The sequence below is a fragment of the Microtus oregoni genome, unplaced genomic scaffold (genome assembly GCF_018167655.1).
Source record: "Microtus oregoni isolate MIOR12 unplaced genomic scaffold, Mior012 000074F_001, whole genome shotgun sequence".
NCBI lineage: Eukaryota > Metazoa > Chordata > Mammalia > Rodentia > Cricetidae > Microtus > Microtus oregoni.
The window spans coordinates 1-19,021 of record NW_024543988.1 but is presented as its reverse complement, the minus strand read 5'-3'; the positions used below and the strand labels follow the sequence as shown (position 1 = coordinate 19,021).

The window sequence follows — 19,021 nt, the reverse complement described above, 5'->3', positions numbered from 1 at the left end:
GTTTTTTAGATCTAGGTTAGCCTAAAAAAAAAAGGATCTTTTATATTTCCTGTCTTTTGCCTGCAAAGGGCATGATTTCTGGGCACAGATGCATGGCCATACATGTGTCATGGTTTCCACTGGAAGTTTTATTTTATATTATCAGAAGGAATAAAGGGACTTGTTAAATGATTACTCCATTACATTATTTTCTATAGCCCCCTTTCAAATAATTTCTATAGTTGTATTTTATTAATATTAGCAATTTGCTATACATTTTGAATACATGTGTTATTTCCAATAATGTGTTTAATATTCTGAATACATGTGTTGTTATAAATAAGGTATTTTACTATCTTCTCGATATGTGAACTTTCTATCATCTATTTCTTCAGTGTATCTCAAAGTCACAAATATGTAAATTCTGACAAAGTTCACCTCTATCCCTATCTCTCCCTCTCTTTCCCTATCACTGTCTCTCTTTGTCTCTCCCTCTCTGTCTCTCTCTTTTTCATTCTGTCTCTGTCTGTATGTCTATCTGTCTCTCTCTGATTCATAAGACAATGCAGAATGATGACTTTTCCAAAAACATTTTTCCTTTCTCCTATATCCAAGATTTGAAAGCTCCAAGTGATAAGTACTCCTAAAAACTTTCCAGCTTTGCCTCTTAAATATAGTGATCTTGCATTTTCTGGATGTAAATCTAGGTCTGTGGAAAATGACTCAGGAGTATCTAGTTACAAATATTCATTTCCTGAGCACTAAATTCATTGTAAGGAGTGACTTTTTCTTACTGAAATGTTTATGAAAATTCTCCTGTAAAGAATATCCCCCAGCAATATGCTCCTTGACATTTTTTTTTAAATTAGCCATTCAGCTCTTTATTAGATCAATCAGAAATGCCTTGGCAGGCAAGATAGAACAATGACACATTTTCACAGTGTGATCAAATCTCCTGCACAGAAAATGGTTTGAATACCTTACAGTACATAAATTTCAATTTCTCTTAGAAATTTTAAATGTAACTTTCCCACCCCCCTCTCCCAGGCCCCCATCTGCCCTACCCCTATCGCAGCTCTAGAGCTAGCGTGTCTCACTTTGCTGTCCTCCCACCATCTCCTTCAGTTGCCTTCATTTTCATCTACCTGTACTTAATCAGCTATGAGGGGACTTTTCTCCATCATCTGCGAAACCCAGGGTCATTACAGCTGGGCTGCACCTTGAGGTGGCAGGCAAAATAGTAGGACATAGGGTATCATTGATAGTAATTTCCTCCACTGAAGGCCAGATACTTGGATACATAAGCTACAGCAAGGACAAGTGCTGATGTTTTCATGAAGCTTCAATAATTTAGAATTTTGAGTTCAGGTTCAGTTATTCCTTTTTGAGCACCCACTTTGTGCATTACATGTTTTTCTGCGTTCATTGGCATATAGTTTGTATTTGGCCCTCACAGAGACTATACAGAATAGGCATTAGCCATACTTAACTTTTAAGGTAACTGAGAGGGTTCAAATGATAATAAGGGACTTCATGGGCCATTGCAGCTAGTATTCTATAGATCACTTGCTGTTAATATCTTTTTTTTCCAAAAAGCTCCTTGACATTTTTAATGAAACTGTTTGTATTTTAGTATTTCCAAATTAATAACCATCTTGGACCCTGATAATTTATAAAAGATCTGTGATTTTTGTTTAATACGCACCATGGTATAAACATCCCCAAAATGAATCAACCATGATGACTCAGAAAATCAATACTCTTTAAATTTTTGTTGAGTGACAAATAGAGTGCCCAATCTCAAGCAGTGCCTTTAGCTTAGGATTCCTTTATCATCAAATTCAATTATCATCATCCATTCAGGTTGACATCAAATTGGAAATGATTTATTTTATTATTAGTAATGATCACTAATATTTTAATATCCATAAATATAATTTATATTGTTTAAGATTCATTAATTATTTGCAATAATATAACTAATAATTATTCCTTTATTATTATTATTTTTATTATTTTATTATTTTCTCCTTCCATAGTCTATCCTCTTCTGTATGGCAGGAACATGCCCTGGACACTCCCACTGCCCTTGCTGGAGTAAAAGTATATTCATTCTGTGTTTACTACTTCAACACTATGCCGCAATCTCTATAATCTAAAAACTAATACAATTTACCCCTCATCTCTTCCTCTTTGGGAATTCTAAAATAAAACATTCATTCATTGATGATTTGACTAAATGATTACTCATGTTTAATTTCCAAATTCTTAGAATGTAACATGATGTTCCTCAAAATTTCCTATGAATCCCTTTTGACTTACAAATATCCATGTTTCAACTGGACATAGCTTCAATGTATTGGGGGAAATTACTTTAAAATTTTTGATTGAAGATATTTGTTCCCATCCAAAAATGTGTTTATATTTAATAATATTTTTATTTTTTCCTTGTGCTTATCAAGACCCTTCTAGATATCCATTGAGAACTCTATCCTCCGCACTTTTCATTATACAGTGTATTTTTAAATTCTCAAATTAATATATACATGTTGACCCCAATACATTATTAAAAATATATAAATTATTTTTTAAATATCATACTGAAGTTTAGAGTACAAAGATGAATCAACCATGAGAGTTTGAAAAATAAATGTTCTTTATTTTCGGTTGAGTGACAAATCACCTCAGAGTCCCCAATAGCCACAGTTCCCTGATATTGTAAGTTTTGGGACACACAAATATCAATAGTTTCACAAAACTTTCAGAATATGTTCTTTGGACAGGGTGGAGGGAGTTCAAGGCCTCTGTGTGTGTCATATGTCATTTCCCTGAATCTGAAAGCATAAAGTGCCTCAATGTTTCATGCTTTATTCAGGACTCTAAAATTGTTTTCTTATTTGTTAAAATATAGGTTTGTTATATATATATATCCCCAGTATCATGTATTGATTAAATAAAATTGTTCTTTAAATGTAAAACACACACACACACACACACACACACACACACAGTATTCTTATTCTGTTTTCTCTTATCTCGCACGTCTCAGATGTTTATGCTAAGATCATCAAATATTTCCCAACCAAGAAGTTTCTTTTACAGATCCATGTTTTCTGACACTGTAAATTTATCCTATCAGTGTGACTATAGATAACTTTGGAAAACAGTGGAACTCCAGGGGCCTCTCCAGATGGGTAATATAGTGAAGTTATTGTTTTTCTACACAGAAAAATCTTTAATTTGCCCATTGTTTAGAATGAAAGTGTAAAAACATGTAAGTCAGCTCTTCCTTCACAATTCCCAATAAATGGACAATGTTTAGTACAGGCTCAGTGCAAGCAAACATACAAGATGTGAATTAATGTTAAAAGTTTACAAGTAGGACTTTGTAATATAAATAAAACGTATACTTAAACAAATAAAATATCAAAGAAAAAAATGAAGAGAAAACCCATAAAATGTGGAGGAATCTTTGCCAGCTCTATAGCTTACAGGATTAATATCCAGAATATATAAAGAACCCAAAAAAAACAGAGGCAGAACCTAAATAATCCAGTTAAGAGGATTGTTGTACCAGTTGTACCTGAAATATTTTTTAAATGAGAGAAAGAGAGGGAAATTGCTAAAAAATGTCTGTGTGCACTAGTCATTTGGGAAATGCACATGGAAGCAGTGCTTAGATTTTTTTCTTACCCATGACAGAGGGGCAAAGATCAAAAACACAACAAACAGGAAATGTCAGAATGTGTGAAGGGAAAAGGCAACACTCATTCACTCTTGGTAGGTTTGCCAAATTGTACAACTATGCAAAACATTGTGGATAATTATCAAAAAGCTAACAGTAAATCTAGCATATGAAGTAACTGTACCACTGCTTGTAACATAACCAAGGGAGTTGGCTTCCTATCCAAGGAAGTTTTCTAAGTCATGCTTTCTATTCTTCCATTCACAGTAGCTACAAAATGTAAACCACCTTAATACTCTTCAATTGAGGGATGGATCACAAAAGTGTGTTTAAAATGTACTATGGAACACGATTCAGGTGTAAATAAAATGGAATCTTGAAATTTGTAGGTAAATGAAATGAAGCAAGAAAGATCATGTTGAGTGAGATAACCCAGACTAAAACATCTGAAACATCTCATGTTCTTTTTCCTCCAGTGTTCTTAACTCCAAATCCACAGATCTCAGTATACAATATAAGTAAGCAGAGATATCAGGACAATGTAAAGGAACCATATGCAGTTTGGGCCTGAGGATTAGGAAGTTCATGCAGAGTTATGTTTCTATAAAGATGAAAACAGAATCATAGGGCCAAGTGGGGATGTGAGAGATAATTTAATACATAGGGAAAAGGGCAGAAGGGTGAAAGAAAATCAAGGACATTTGATGAATACTCAAGGGACAATATTTAAATACATTTTAAATTTTATTTTGTCTTTATATTATGTTTACCTAAAGTTATGCTCAAAGCTTATGAATGTTGGTATATAGATAGATATGAGCATAGAAATTTTTATTTATTTATTTAATTTATTAATTATTTATTAAAGATTTCTGCCTCCTCCCCGCCACTGCCTCCCATGTCCCTCTCCCTCCCCCAGTCAAGTCCCCCTCCCTCGTCAGTCCAAAGAGCAATCAGGGTTCCCTGCCCCGTGGAAAGTCCAAGGACCACCCACCTCCATCCAGGTCTAGTTAGGTGAGCATCCAAACTGCCTAGGCTCCCACAAAGCCAGTACATGCAGTAGGATCAAAAACCCATTGCCATTGTTCTTGAGTTCTCAATAGTCCTCATTGTCTACTATGTTCAGCGAGTCCAGTTTTCCTAATTGTACAGTAACTTCAACCATATGAACCCAACCACAACCTCTGAGATGCGACCAAGCTCAGAAGTTAAGTCACTTTCGCTGATAGACTCCCCACATGAATGATAAATGAAGAAATAGGTAATATCAAGAATGAGAAAACTTTTTTGAATGATTGTTGGATTGACAATGTTACTGCTAAAGCAGTATAAATTCTCTATTCTGAGCTTGGTCGCATCACAGAGGTTGTTGTTGGGTTCATATGGTTGAAGTTACTGTACAGTTAGGACACAGGACTCACATAATCTAACTGAATCTAAGATCCTTGATTTTCTTGCTTGTCACTTTTCTCCCCTTGCTCCAGAAAATATTAATTAGGACACTAAGGAGGAGAATCAAATTATATTAGAAGCATTGCAAAATAAGCAAAACAGGATCAAGAAGTGACTCTCATGTGTTGTTAGCAACCAGTAATTATCTGTACTCAAGGACCATGACCACTCAACAGGCAGGAAAATATTCCTGGTTATTAGAAACCTTGTCACGTTCCCAGGGTTAGTGAGGTTACAGATTTAAGGTTCTACTACTGCAACTTTGCTAGACCAGCTCAATTCCATCCTTTATCTTTATAACCAGAAATAAGCATGGGTAGATTCCCATTCTGAGAAAATCTTCTTTTTACAGCAAATGAAAACCATCACAGAAATGCATACCTGGACACAAGGTGAAGAAACAGATTGTGGGGGCCTGGTCCCAATGAATAAATCTACATCTCAGTTTCTGTATCTAGAGACCTAGATATTCTAGATATTTAGATATTCTAGATATCAAGAATATTTCTGAAGAGCTTGTAGAAAGACACAAAAAGCCATAATACCAAGAATTCTGCTGTGACAGTTTCTTTGCTAGAAACTATAGAATTAAAGATGGTAAAACGTCAATATCATTGACAATGTTAACATGGAAGTGGAAATTTAAACAGCGTTCCAGCAGTGTACAATGACCACAAATATTATTGAGTGTTTGAATAAGGAGAATTAGACTCACCCACGAAGAGTGTCACTGTGATTGGTTGTTCAATTCAGAGTAGCAAGCCCTGAAAACATATACACTTAAAGAGAGAATGATACTCATCAGCTTGTGTGTGTACATCCACATACATATGTATGTATCAAAAATAATCAAAGTAGGTGGTTATAATCATACAAGATATTTTAAGGAGGGTACGTATGAAGGGCTCAAGGAAGAAAAAGATGGAAAATGATATAAGTTGATGACAATGGAAAACAATAAAATGTATTTAAAAAAAATCACCTGACATATAAAGAACACACTGACATTTGTGTTTGGATTTTCTTTCTAATAACACAGAACACTGAACTTCATATATTTTGCACACAGGAAATATGATACTTGACTATATGATTCATTTGAGTCTTCTCAATATTAACTATGTTATTTTTGACTTTGTTGAGGACTAATTACTTTTATTTTTCATTACATGTCTTAAAGATTGTTTAAGGTATTTCTATATATGCATAGTTTCAATTGAGTAACTTTCCCCAATCAGCCTTTCCTCAAAGTTATGGCATGTGAATCTAGTGTCTTCCTCATTTGCTTTTGCAAAAAAAAAAAAAAATAAGAAACAGAAGAAAGTATGGAGAAATACATTTTTTTGTCTGTGAGGTGTTTGAATCTAAGATCCAACTAGAAAATAAACAACTATTGTTACATGTGTATAAAAAGGTATTTGCCATGGAAGATATTGCCTGAGTTTTCTCCTTCTGACAAAACCTTAGTATGAGGTCTGTCATCATTGTACATGTGTATGCTCAAGCAAAGACACAGACATTTTCCTTGTACATTAATGTTACAGAGGATAGTAAGATGGAGGAAAAAGAAAATATTTAAAAACTGTTCTGGTTTGATCTCAACCTGAACATCTGAGGCAAATTGCCTAGGATTAAATATGACAGCAAAAACACAGGGAACTGTGGCTATTGGGGACTCTGAGGTGATTTGTCACTCAACCGAAAATAAAGAACATTTATTTTTCAAACTCTCATGGTTGATTCATCTTTGTACTCTAAACTTCAGTATGATATTTAAAAAATAATTTATATATTTTTAATAATGTATTGGGGTCAACATGTATATATTAATTTGAGAATTTAAAAATACACTGTATAATGAAAAGTGCGGAGGATAGAGTTCTCAATGGATATCTAGAAGGGTCTTGATAAGCACAAGGAAAAAATAAAAATATTATTAAATATAAACACATTTTTGGATGGGAACAAATATCTTCAATCAAAAATTTTAAAGTAATTTCCCCCAATACATTGAAGCTATGTCCAGTTGAAACATGGATATTTGTAAGTCAAAAGGGATTCATAGGAAATTTTGAGGAACATCATGTTACATTCTAAGAATTTGGAAATTAAACATGAGTAATCATTTAGTCAAATCATCAATGAATGAATGTTTTATTTTAGAATTCCCAAAGAGGAAGAGATGAGGGGTAAATTGTATTAGTTTTTAGATTATAGAGATTGCGGCATAGTGTTGAAGTAGTAAACACAGAATGAATATACTTTTACTCCAGCAAGGGCAGTGGGAGTGTCCAGGGCATGTTCCTGCCATACAGAAGAGGATAGACTATGGAAGGAGAAAATAATAAAATAATAAAAATAATAATAATAAAGGAATAATTATTAGTTATATTATTGCAAATAATTAATGAATCTTAAACAATATAAATTATATTTATGGATATTAAAATATTAGTGATCATTACTAATAATAAAATAAATCATTTCCAATTTGATGTCAACCTGAATGGATGATGATAATTGAATTTGATGATAAAGGAATCCTAAGCTAAAGGCACTGCTTGAGATTGGGCACTCTATTTGTCACTCAACAAAAATTTAAAGAGTATTGATTTTCTGAGTCATCATGGTTGATTCATTTTGGGGATGTTTATACCATGGTGCGTATTAAACAAAAATCACAGATCTTTTATAAATTATCAGGGTCCAAGATGGTTATTAATTTGGAAATACTAAAATACAAACAGTTTCATTAAAAATGTCAAGGAGCTTTTTGGAAAAAAAAGATATTAACAGCAAGTGATCTATAGAATACTAGCTGCAATGGCCCATGAAGTCCCTTATTATCATTTGAACCCTCTCAGTTACCTTAAAAGTTAAGTATGGCTAATGCCTATTCTGTATAGTCTCTGTGAGGGCCAAATACAAACTATATGCCAATGAACGCAGAAAAACATGTAATGCACAAAGTGGGTGCTCAAAAAGGAATAACTGAACCTGAACTCAAAATTCTAAATTATTGAAGCTTCATGAAAACATCAGCACTTGTCCTTGCTGTAGCTTATGTATCCAAGTATCTGGCCTTCAGTGGAGGAAATTACTATCAATGATACCCTATGTCCTACTATTTTGCCTGCCACCTCAAGGTGCAGCCCAGCTGTAATGACCCTGGGTTTCGCAGATGATGGAGAAAAGTCCCCTCATAGCTGATTAAGTACAGGTAGATGAAAATGAAGGCAACTGAAGGAGATGGTGGGAGGACAGCAAAGTGAGACACGCTAGCTCTAGAGCTGCGATAGGGGTAGGGCAGATGGGGGCCTGGGAGAGGGGGGTGGGAAAGTTACATTTAAAATTTCTAAGAGAAATTGAAATTTATGTACTGTAAGGTATTCAAACCATTTTCTGTGCAGGAGATTTGATCACACTGTGAAAATGTGTCATTGTTCTATCTTGCCTGCCAAGGCATTTCTGATTGATCTAATAAAGAGCTGAATGGCTAATTTAAAAAAAAATGTCAAGGAGCATATTGCTGGGGGATATTCTTTACAGGAGAATTTTCATAAACATTTCAGTAAGAAAAAGTCACTCCTTACAATGAATTTAGTGCTCAGGAAATGAATATTTGTAACTAGATACTCCTGAGTCATTTTCCACAGACCTAGATTTACATCCAGAAAATGCAAGATCACTATATTTAAGAGGCAAAGCTGGAAAGTTTTTAGGAGTACTTATCACTTGGAGCTTTCAAATCTTGGATATAGGAGAAAGGAAAAATGTTTTTGGAAAAGTCATCATTCTGCATTGTCTTATGAATCAGAGAGAGACAGATAGACATACAGACAGAGACAGAATGAAAAAGAGAGAGACAGAGAGGGAGAGACAAAGAGAGACAGTGATAGGGAAAGAGAGGGAGAGATAGGGATAGAGGTGAACTTTGTCAGAATTTACATATTTGTGACTTTGAGATACACTGAAGAAATAGATGATAGAAAGTTCACATATCGAGAAGATAGTAAAATACCTTATTTATAACAACACATGTATTCAGAATATTAAACACATTATTGGAAATAACACATGTATTCAAAATGTATAGCAAATTGCTAATATTAATAAAATACAACTATAGAAATTATTTGAAAGGGGGCTATAGAAAATAATGTAATGGAGTAATCATTTAACAAGTCCCTTTATTCCTTCTGATAATATAAAATAAAACTTCCAGTGGAAACCATGACACATGTATGGCCATGCATCTGTGCCCAGAAATCATGCCCTTTGCAGGCAAAAGACAGGAAATATAAAAGATCCTTTTTTTTTTAGGCTAACCTAGATCTAAAAAACAAATGCGGCATGTTATTCCCAGTTTCAAATCTTCAAATAAATGTTAAGGACTCTCTTGCGAACTTGCATTCATATGCATGAGACAACATTTAGTGAAAAAAACAGTCCACAAAATTGAAAGAAATTAAGGGGGTACATATTGGAATGCTTAGAGGGAAGAAAGGGGAGTGGGGAATCATGTAATTGTGCTATCATCTCAAATTTCAAAAAATAGAGAAAATAATAGGTTAAAATTTAAAGAAAGCGTTATGAAGGGGCAACTAATTTTTTATAAATATGTCATAGGAAATTATGAGTTTTCAACAAAAAATACTAAATTCTAACTGTAGGTTATTCTGTGTGTCAGAGAGGGAAGTCCCAGAGGATAAACAGGTACTCCAGAGTCCTGATATTCTTGGTTGTTCCTAGAAATGGATAACAAGATCCTATGGCTAGGCACAAAACCGACCTTGGATTTGACGTGTAAAGAAATCAACTGGGCAGGGATGGCCCTTGCTTTAGGATTCGTAATAATATTTTGAGCAGAGTCTATTTGCACATTTTGGAGGTTTTTTGAATGCCATTTTTGTACAGACTGTTTCACTTGATTTCATTTCTTTTGATTAATGATACCAGTATTCATTGTCAGGAGACATCTAGCAGCATTTTTTTCTATTAGTTAAACAGTTAAACATTGGCGATATCTCTTGAAGCTCTGTGTTATAACAGTTGAGTTCAGTGGGCTAGACGAAAAAAAGGACTCAACATATGGAAAGACTTAAAGATAGCACAGGACATATCAATACCTGTATACAAAATCCTTCTTTAGCGTTACAAACTTATCTTCTAACAGTGTGGTTGCTTTGGCTCATATAGTCCAGTCTACAGTTTTAAATTAATTTAACTGCACTGTAGTATGCTTAGATTCAGAATGTATTTTAAAGCACATGCCACGGTTTTAAATGAATCCTATATGACATATGCATATTCATTGTGACCTTTACCCGCCAGTATAGTTCTGGAAGCAAAATGTTTGCTTAAATGTTCTCACAGGGAGAGTTATTTATTTTATTTTTACAAGAATGTTCAATTAATCATCCGAACAGAACCTGACCTTTAGTCTAATTGTATTAGTTTAGGAATATGAGATCACAAACCGTTCAAGAGGGTCAAGGTAGAAATACTGGACAGATCCAAGTTGTTGTGGCACAGAACCATTGGTTGATTCCATGAAACTCCCTTTAACTAACTGTATAAAAAAGCTTTGTCAGTTCAGTTCCTTCACAAATATTCTACTTTGAGCTTCTGCAGAAGAGCAAAGGCTGGTACCACCATGGTAAAGTTTCTGCTGCTGGCTTTGGCATTTGGTCTGGCTCGTGCTCATGTTGAGGTAAATTCATTTGGTCTGTGAACAGGTTTGATGTTCTTCAACAGCATGTTTTTGTGGATGTGATGTGTCTTTCAGTTTGTCCATGCAAGTCCATATTCATTTCTGACTTTCACTCATGTGCACTTTTTCAATCAGATTTTTCTAAGATGAAACAAATGAACAAGGAAACTATGGGTTGAATTTCAGAGCTTAAGAGGCGAGCACATGAGTAATTCCAAAAGGTCTCATGTACCAAATGCTATGTAAATTGAGTCATCATATTACCCTGTGTTATTCTACATCCCTAGAAACATAATTTTTTAACTAATAAAGAAAATATTATTGATTTATGTTTCTAGTTATTTTATGTATTCCCAAGGACTGGGATCATAGATTTGATACCAACTCACATTCTAATGTCCTTTGCTGTTTTTTTTCAGATTGATGGAAACTGGGTTACTGTTGCCATTGCTGCTGACAATGTGAAAAAGATAGAGGAAGAAGGACCTCTGAGAATCTACCTTCGTGAACTTACTTGTAATGAGTCATGTGATAGATTGGAATTCACATTTTATATCAAGTAAGCAAAATGTCAACCATGTAAACTTAGAAGACTATTTACATTTTACAGATTTCATCTTGTTAAATTTATAGGCCAATGTTCTGTTTCTGGTCATGAAATTGAAGGTCTTGTTGTCAGAAATGTGATTATGTTATTCCATAATGGGTTAGCTCTGGACACAACACAGAAATTAGATATTGTGTCCAGTTCCTTTAATGTTTCCTTAGAAATTCTCCAGGTTGGAGGCCTGGGCTTGAATTTCAGGCTTTAATATTATATGCAGGAGATTCTAAGAATATCATTTATATTAATTTAAAAGTATGTGTGAGCATTTGGTTCAAAGACACACATGTTATGTTATTCAGTCAATAATGTCATAAAAGTCTTCTACACCCATCTTTGATAAATCTAATTTGTAAAGTACTGTATCTGATGCTCTAGATTCAGAGATTCTCTCTCTGCCATCTGGATGACAATGTTCAATGAATGAGTGCATAACACCATAAGAACTTCAAATGCTTTAAATCATTCCGATACTCTAGATACAATTATAAGATTTAGGTTACAAATAAAATCACTTAAAACACAAGCACATATTTCAATGTACTTATTGTTGGACTAAAACAAGAGAATTAACATTAAAAATCATACTCAGTGAATAGTCAAATCAGATAAGGAAGAAATCACAGCCTTCATAGGACTTGTTAAAATTGACTCAAAATAAGTCATGTACATAATTACAAACAGAATGATATTTTCTAAACAAGAATTAGGAAAACTGAGGTAAGCACAGATACTTCTCTTTCAGCTCTGTACACTGTTCATCAGGTTCACTATAATACTTGGAGGCTGTTAATACTAATTACAATGTTATAAAGCATAAAGAATCGTTACTCTGTTTAATTTTTTAGGGCAAATGGTCAATGTACAAAGACCAAAGTCACTGGGAACAGGCAAGAAGATGGCAAGTACAATGCTCAGTGTAAGTATGGGATTTGGGAGCTTTCTCTGAACAAAAGCATTGTGGGTGTGCACATACAAGCTGACACTTCAGCCACCCATAGGTACATAAATCTAGAACCATTTTGGTTACTTTGAAATTTATCAACCCTTCCAACCAACTGAGATATGGTACAAAGTCAGAGTACATTGTAGGTCTTCTGAAGTTTACATGGAGAAGAACACTATTACCTGAAGATGTGAGTAATGCTAACAAAACATCTCCAAATAGGTTCCTGCATGAAAATTTACTTCTAGATAAAATCCAGTGTCTTTTCTTTCATACAGTATCTTGGTTGTTATTGGACTGGCCTGACACTCACTAATTAGTCTCTCATGCCCCAAACATATTTGCAAACTTATTGCCTCAGGCTATCAAGTACTCATATTATAGGCCTTTTCCATCAACCTGGATTAATAGAGGATTAAAATTAACAGTACCATTTTAAAGATTCCTTTTCTCATATTTTGTTAAGATCATAACATTTAGATCGTTGGATGATAACCTCAATTTTGCAAAGCAGTTAGGGGAAAGTCTGTTTAAAAATTTCAGACTGACTCAATTTTTAAAAATTGCTAAACTAATAGCAACATTGTTCACTTGAATTATAACTGGTGTGCCTTTTGGTTTGATCTTAAATGAATGGAGTGCACATTCTTCTGGAAAGTCTATTATTTACTAAACTTTACATGGATATTAAAAAGCAGTCCTGTAATTGAAAATATCCAGATCCCAAAATACTTTTATTTCCTTGTGAACAACTTTTATCATTTAATCAGTGTCAGTAAGTATAAATTTCAGACTCTCTCTCTTTCACACAAACACACACATACACACACATACATACACACCTGGAGAGAGATGGAGAGAAAGGTATATGTACATAGAACACTCACACACAGAGACAGACGCATATACACTATGAATGTCTAATAAATTTGACATGTTAATTCTTATAGCTTTTCCATCAATAGTCATACAAGATGAAAACTTTTGTGTCTATTTCTCATTACTACAGTCTTTTTTTTTTTGGAACTATGGGTTTTTATTTTTATTTTTTTTTCTTGAAAATTCTTTTTTTTTTTTATTGAGAAAAGGAGAAAAAAAAACAAGTTTCCACCTCCTCCCAGCCTCCCATTTCCCTCCCCCTCCTCCCCCCCTACGCCCCCTCCTCCCACCCTTCTCCCCCTCCCCCCACTCCTTTCCCCCTCCCTCTCCAGTCCAAAGAGCAGTCAGGGTTTTCTGCCCTGTGGTAAGACCTAGGACCTCCCACCTCCGTCCATATCTAGGAAGGTGAACATCCAAACTGGCTGGGCTCCCACAAAGCCATCACATTACGTAGGATCAAACCCCCGTGCCATTGTCCTTTGCGTCTCATCAGCCCTCATAGTTCGCCATGTTCAGAGAGTCCAGTTTTATCCCATGCTTTTTCAGTCACAGTCCAGCTGGTCTTGGTGAGCTCTCAATAGATCAGCTCCACTGTCTCAGTGGGTGGGTGCACCCCTCGTGTTCCCGACTTCTTTGCTCATGTTCTCCCTCCTTCTGCTCCTCATTGGGACTTTGGGAGCTCAGTCCAGTGCTCCAGTGTGGGTCTCTGTCTCTATCTCCATCCATCACCAGATGAAGGTTCTATGATGATATGCAAGATATTCGTCAGTGTTGCTCAAGGATAGGGTCATTTCAGGTTCCCTATTCTCAACTGCCCAAGGAACTAACTGGGGACCTCAGCTTGGGCACCTGGGAGCCCCTCTAGGGTCAGGTCTCTTGCCAACCCTAAAGTGGTTCCCTTAACTAAGAATTGTGGTTCCGTGCTCCCCTGTCCAACCTTCCTTTATCCCAATCCTCCTGCTTTCCCAAGGCCCGACCTCCTTCCCTTCTAACTTTTCTCTCCCCATCTCCCCTTACCCCCAACCCACCCCACCCCAAGATCCCAATTTTCTCCCCGGCAATTTTGTCTACTTCCCTTAGCCAAGAGGATAACTATATGTTTTTCCTTGGGTTCCCCTTCTTACTTAGCGTCTTTAGATTCACCTATTGTAGACTCCGTGACCCTTATTTATGGCTAGAAACCAATTATGAGTGAGTACATCCTACTACAGTCTCTTTTGCGTATATATTTATTTGTTCACCATGTATTACCATGGTATGACACCAAAGTTTTATACTTTTGGGAAATTGATAAGTGATCTTTTAGATCTGGTTGAAAGGGGAAGGAATACCCAACAGAGTGATCTCATAGGTCTTGACATGATGAATTCAGAGAAAAAGGAAAGTATCTGTACCTAGGATTCATTGTCAGGTCAAAAGAGTATTATGATGGGATGGGCAAAATTAATTACTATAGGAATATCTTTGCACACATTTGTCATATGATAATGAATCAGAGGTGATTGATAGAGTTGCAGTATATAATAACGTTTAGTCAACAAGTGACATCAAACAAAGTAAAAAGATGAGGGACACTCATTTTGAATTGTTTCTGTTATTGCAGTTGAAGGTGACAATACATTTGGACCTGTGTATATAACACCAGAGTTTACAATCTTTGCCAATCAGAATGTGGATAGAACTGGCCAGACTACAAACATGATTTATGTTTATGGTAAGAATAGTAGTGGGTTTTTTTTTAAATAGTAACAAAATTATCATCCAGCAAATAAGGATTAAGTCAGATTCACCCTCCAAATACAGTACCATGGTATTTCCAAACTCCCATGCACTAAATAACAATCTGATTGCTTTGTGGACCAACTTTTAAATTATATTGTAATTTGAGTATCACGGTCATTGAAGATTTGGGGTGATGAGTGAGGTCATTGGAAGTGTTTATGTTCATATTTCCTCACAGGAAAAAGGGAAAACATTTTTTTTTCAAAAGTTCAAACCATTTTGAGTGTCTTTTGAAAAAGTGTGTACTAAATTAAAACATAAACTCTAGGTTATAGACTTGGAAGAAATGTGAGAATTCCATTGACAGGCATCCATGACTCTCTAGGGTCATGTTTTTGAAAGTGGGTAGGATTGAGATGAGTGCACTCTCTAGAGAAGTTTTTTTTTTTTTGATATCATGGAATACTGAAAAGTGATGTCATACCACCATTTAGACTTTATTAAATGTGTTCATGGAATTTGGGGAAAATTATTATTGCCTGTATTGACCCACCCAGGATAGATGAAATTGGAGTAGTTGGGATACCAAGGAAGCAATGTAATTTCTGAAGAATTCTACTGAACCTATCTTTAACATTGTCAATTATACAATATAGGAAAAGGTCAATCTTTGACTCCTGAACAATATGAAAAAATTGAGGAATTTGCTAAGGTCCAGAACATTCCAAGAGAAAATATTCAAGATGTTCTGGCTACAGGTAACCTCAGTGTTTATTATTATGGCCATAGCATTTCTAAATACATAGATACATATTTATTCATATATATATTGATTTACATTCATAAATATATAAGTATATAAACATACTTAGTCTATCTATCTATCTGTCTATTTATCTATCTAGTCATTAAGATTCTGATTTGGAATAAATCTAGTCATATGCAATCTTTCAGTTGCTTTTTCCAGAAATAATCCTTGTGGAGCTGTTCTAATATTCATATGAGAACATTTATGTCACTCCTTACCCCATACATGTTCTTTTACAGATAATTGTCCTAAAAAATGACCTTCTTTAGGTGAGTAGAAACAAAAGCATTGACTAGCCATCTTGATATTTCAATAGATTTGTGTTTATTACATAAAAAATAGAAAAAGTATGTTACAAAGGAAAAAATGAACTCAAATTAGGCAAAATTAAGATAGAATATTAATTGTCTTTTAAGGCTGAATATCATATAGTTACAGAAATGAATGATGGAATATGTTTATTTATAAATCAGTATGAAGGACTTTTATATTGTTCAGAATTGCTAAAATTTTTATATTGAGGACTATTCCATCAATTTAATGTATCTTGTATTTGACAAATAATTCTTTCTTTATGACTGTGGGCTATTATTTGTCACTGTTTTCTACATGTATTATTTGTAAAATAATGTTGATGTTTTCAGAATATTCTTTGAACCCTCTCAATATAAATTTTCATGTATGTCACAGAATGTCATTATTCTCTGTTGAAAGTACTCCTATAGAATCCCAAGTGCAAGGTATTGGTGACTTCTAGGAAAGGAATTGTTTATGTACAATCCATTCTCTATACTCTGTTTTGTTATATTTAAATTTGCATTCATACATTCTCAAGGACAAATACTATTCTGTTCAATCATATTTTAATTTTTGCTTTTATGTCTGCACAGATGACAACACGATGAGAATTATGCATCATATTCTCTTGGGCATGAAATCAGTATTACATATAAATCACCATTTCTTTTTAAATGAATTTTCCCCTCACCTGTGAAGTCTGGATAAAACATACCGAATTGCTGACTTACCTTTTCCTTCCCTTCTAATTATCTATGATCTCTTTTTACTTTTTGAATGATTAAATAAAACATTTCAAAGAGCAATAAAGATGTTTTGTAAAGGATCTCATCCAGAAACATGTGTATGTTCACTAAACTAATTAAAATAAGTACTCTGGTGTAACAACTGATATCTGTATTACTAAAACCTATTGAAATAACTAGAAATGTCACAATTATTGGTGAAAGATGGACACAGGCACTACACAAGTGAATTGTATGTTCTGCTTTATGTTTAATTTTAGCTGAAAATTATAATTTGCAGTTGAATGATCCTTATACACTAAAAGATTTCACAGAACAAACTTTTGGGATCTATCCCCATGTTCCACATTATTTAAAAGAGAGGATGAAATAATGTTTTTAAAACTATATCTGAGAAGATTATCTTTTGTTAAAAGATGTCAGTAAGCAAATGAATCAGGATATGCTTAAATGGTGTACGTATGTATGAGTCATTCTCCTTGAAGAATAAATTCCTGAAAATGATCTTCCAATACAAAATCCTGCAAATATCCATGTGTTTATTACAATTTTTTTATGTAACAATGATTCCTTAGAGTATAGTTTGCTGTCAAAATAGGAAAGGCAGATGCAATCTTCTCTGTGGGCTTGTAACAAAGAAAAAAAGATATTAGTGTTGCTCCATTCAACTTCCTGAAGTCTAAAGATATAACAAAATCAAAGTACTCTCAATATTTATGACCAACATATTTTAATATTAAACAATGATGTTGGATGGAGGCCACTTGTTTCCTGGCTGCTCAGCCCCTGAAAGAATCACACAGGAACTATATTATTTTAACCACTGCTTGGCCCAGTAGCTCTAACTTCTTTTTTGCTAACTCTTACATTTTAATTTAACCCATCTCCATTAATCTGTGAATCACCATGAGGTTGTAGCCTACCATGAAAGTTTCAGTACATCTGGTTCTGCAGCAGCTACATGACTTCTCTCTATGTCCTTTGTTCTCCTAGCACTCAGGCTAGCTTTCCATGCCTACCTATGCTCTTCCCTGCTATATGTCCAAAACATTTTCTCATCGATGCTACAAAGGTAAATCCCACAACACTTCCCCATTTCTGTTTAAATACAAAGGAATATTTTAACTTTAACATAGTAAAACTACATATTAACCAAACAAGTATCAAGAAAGAATTACAGTTACAATATTTATATCTATTTTACTTTTCATCATAACTAAGGCAAACTATAAATATAATTGTCTATTCTTCCACTCCTCAAAGATTCCGGTAGAATATAATATTACCTAAGTAAACAGAAAGTACATTGGAAGCAACAGCCAAAACTCCAGGATTGACAGAGACATCTTGCTGCCAGGACAGTAACTCAAAGTTCTTCTGTACCTTTGGGGCATCCATTTTCAGTCTACAGGCCCATAGTATCCAGCAGACTTTTCCATGAAGCAGAAAATTTCAAAGATAGTTTCTCCTATATTGGCAGTTTCTTAGTCCCTTTCTTCTGTGTCCTGCAGAATATCTGGCAGACTCTTTCATGTAGAAGGAACCCCAAAAGATCATCTCACCTTTATGCAAGTTCAGCGGCCATTTCTCTGTGGGTCTTGCATGTCAAGTTCATTAAGCAGTCCAGGCAAGAGCAGTTTCTTACTCAAATGGCTAGCCAATTCCATAAGGAACCTCTTTGATGTCCATCTTCCTCTCGAAGTAGTTGGTGTTGTCAGGAGCAGATGTGTCTCACTGACATTAAAAGTTTTAAGTTCTTAAAAGATTTTAAATGCCATATTCTGAAGGTCTCTGAAAGACTTAAAGAATACCAATTTAACTGAAATATATCTCTATATATTTAGAAAACCTAACTAACATGACAACAAGCATGACTATATTTCTTAATAATGCATTATATTTTAAAATGAGCTGCACAAACACAATACCATAACCAAGAGCAGAAATATACATATAACAAAATTGACCTTAAGTTTGTATCAATAAACCAAGATCCATAACAATGCAAATCTCTATGGCATACACCCCTTTAAATATAAAAGAACATTTATAAACTGTATTTGGGACTATGGGCATAGTTATTCTCCAAACTGCTTCCTGTTATTTATTGGGTAATTTTTGAGGGTTGTTGAAAGCAACCTTTCGGGTGGTCTTGGTCCATCAAACCATATTAGTCTGAATGTAATCCAC

At 34.5% G+C, this 19,021-nt stretch overlaps 1 protein-coding gene across 2 annotated transcripts; it reads left to right on the top strand.

Moving 5' to 3' along the window:
- The first annotated feature begins 10,741 nt into the window (after nt 1-10,741).
- On the top strand, nt 10,742-16,909 carry LOC121441225 (odorant-binding protein-like). 2 transcript variants are annotated; one of them, XM_041642384.1, is made up of 7 exons: nt 10,742-10,829; nt 11,249-11,388; nt 12,282-12,352; nt 14,862-14,972; nt 15,637-15,738; nt 16,028-16,057; nt 16,679-16,812. In XM_041642384.1, exons 1-6 carry the CDS (start codon nt 10,773-10,775, stop codon nt 16,045-16,047), a joined length of 501 nt encoding a protein of 166 aa, XP_041498318.1. In that variant the 5' UTR covers nt 10,742-10,772; the 3' UTR covers nt 16,048-16,057; nt 16,679-16,812. The 2 variants fall into 2 exon arrangements, with proteins under 2 accessions (XP_041498318.1, XP_041498316.1); XM_041642382.1 differs by lacking the exon at nt 16,028-16,057 and having other exon boundaries at nt 16,679-16,909.
- The last annotated feature ends 2,112 nt before the right edge of the window (nt 16,910-19,021 follow it).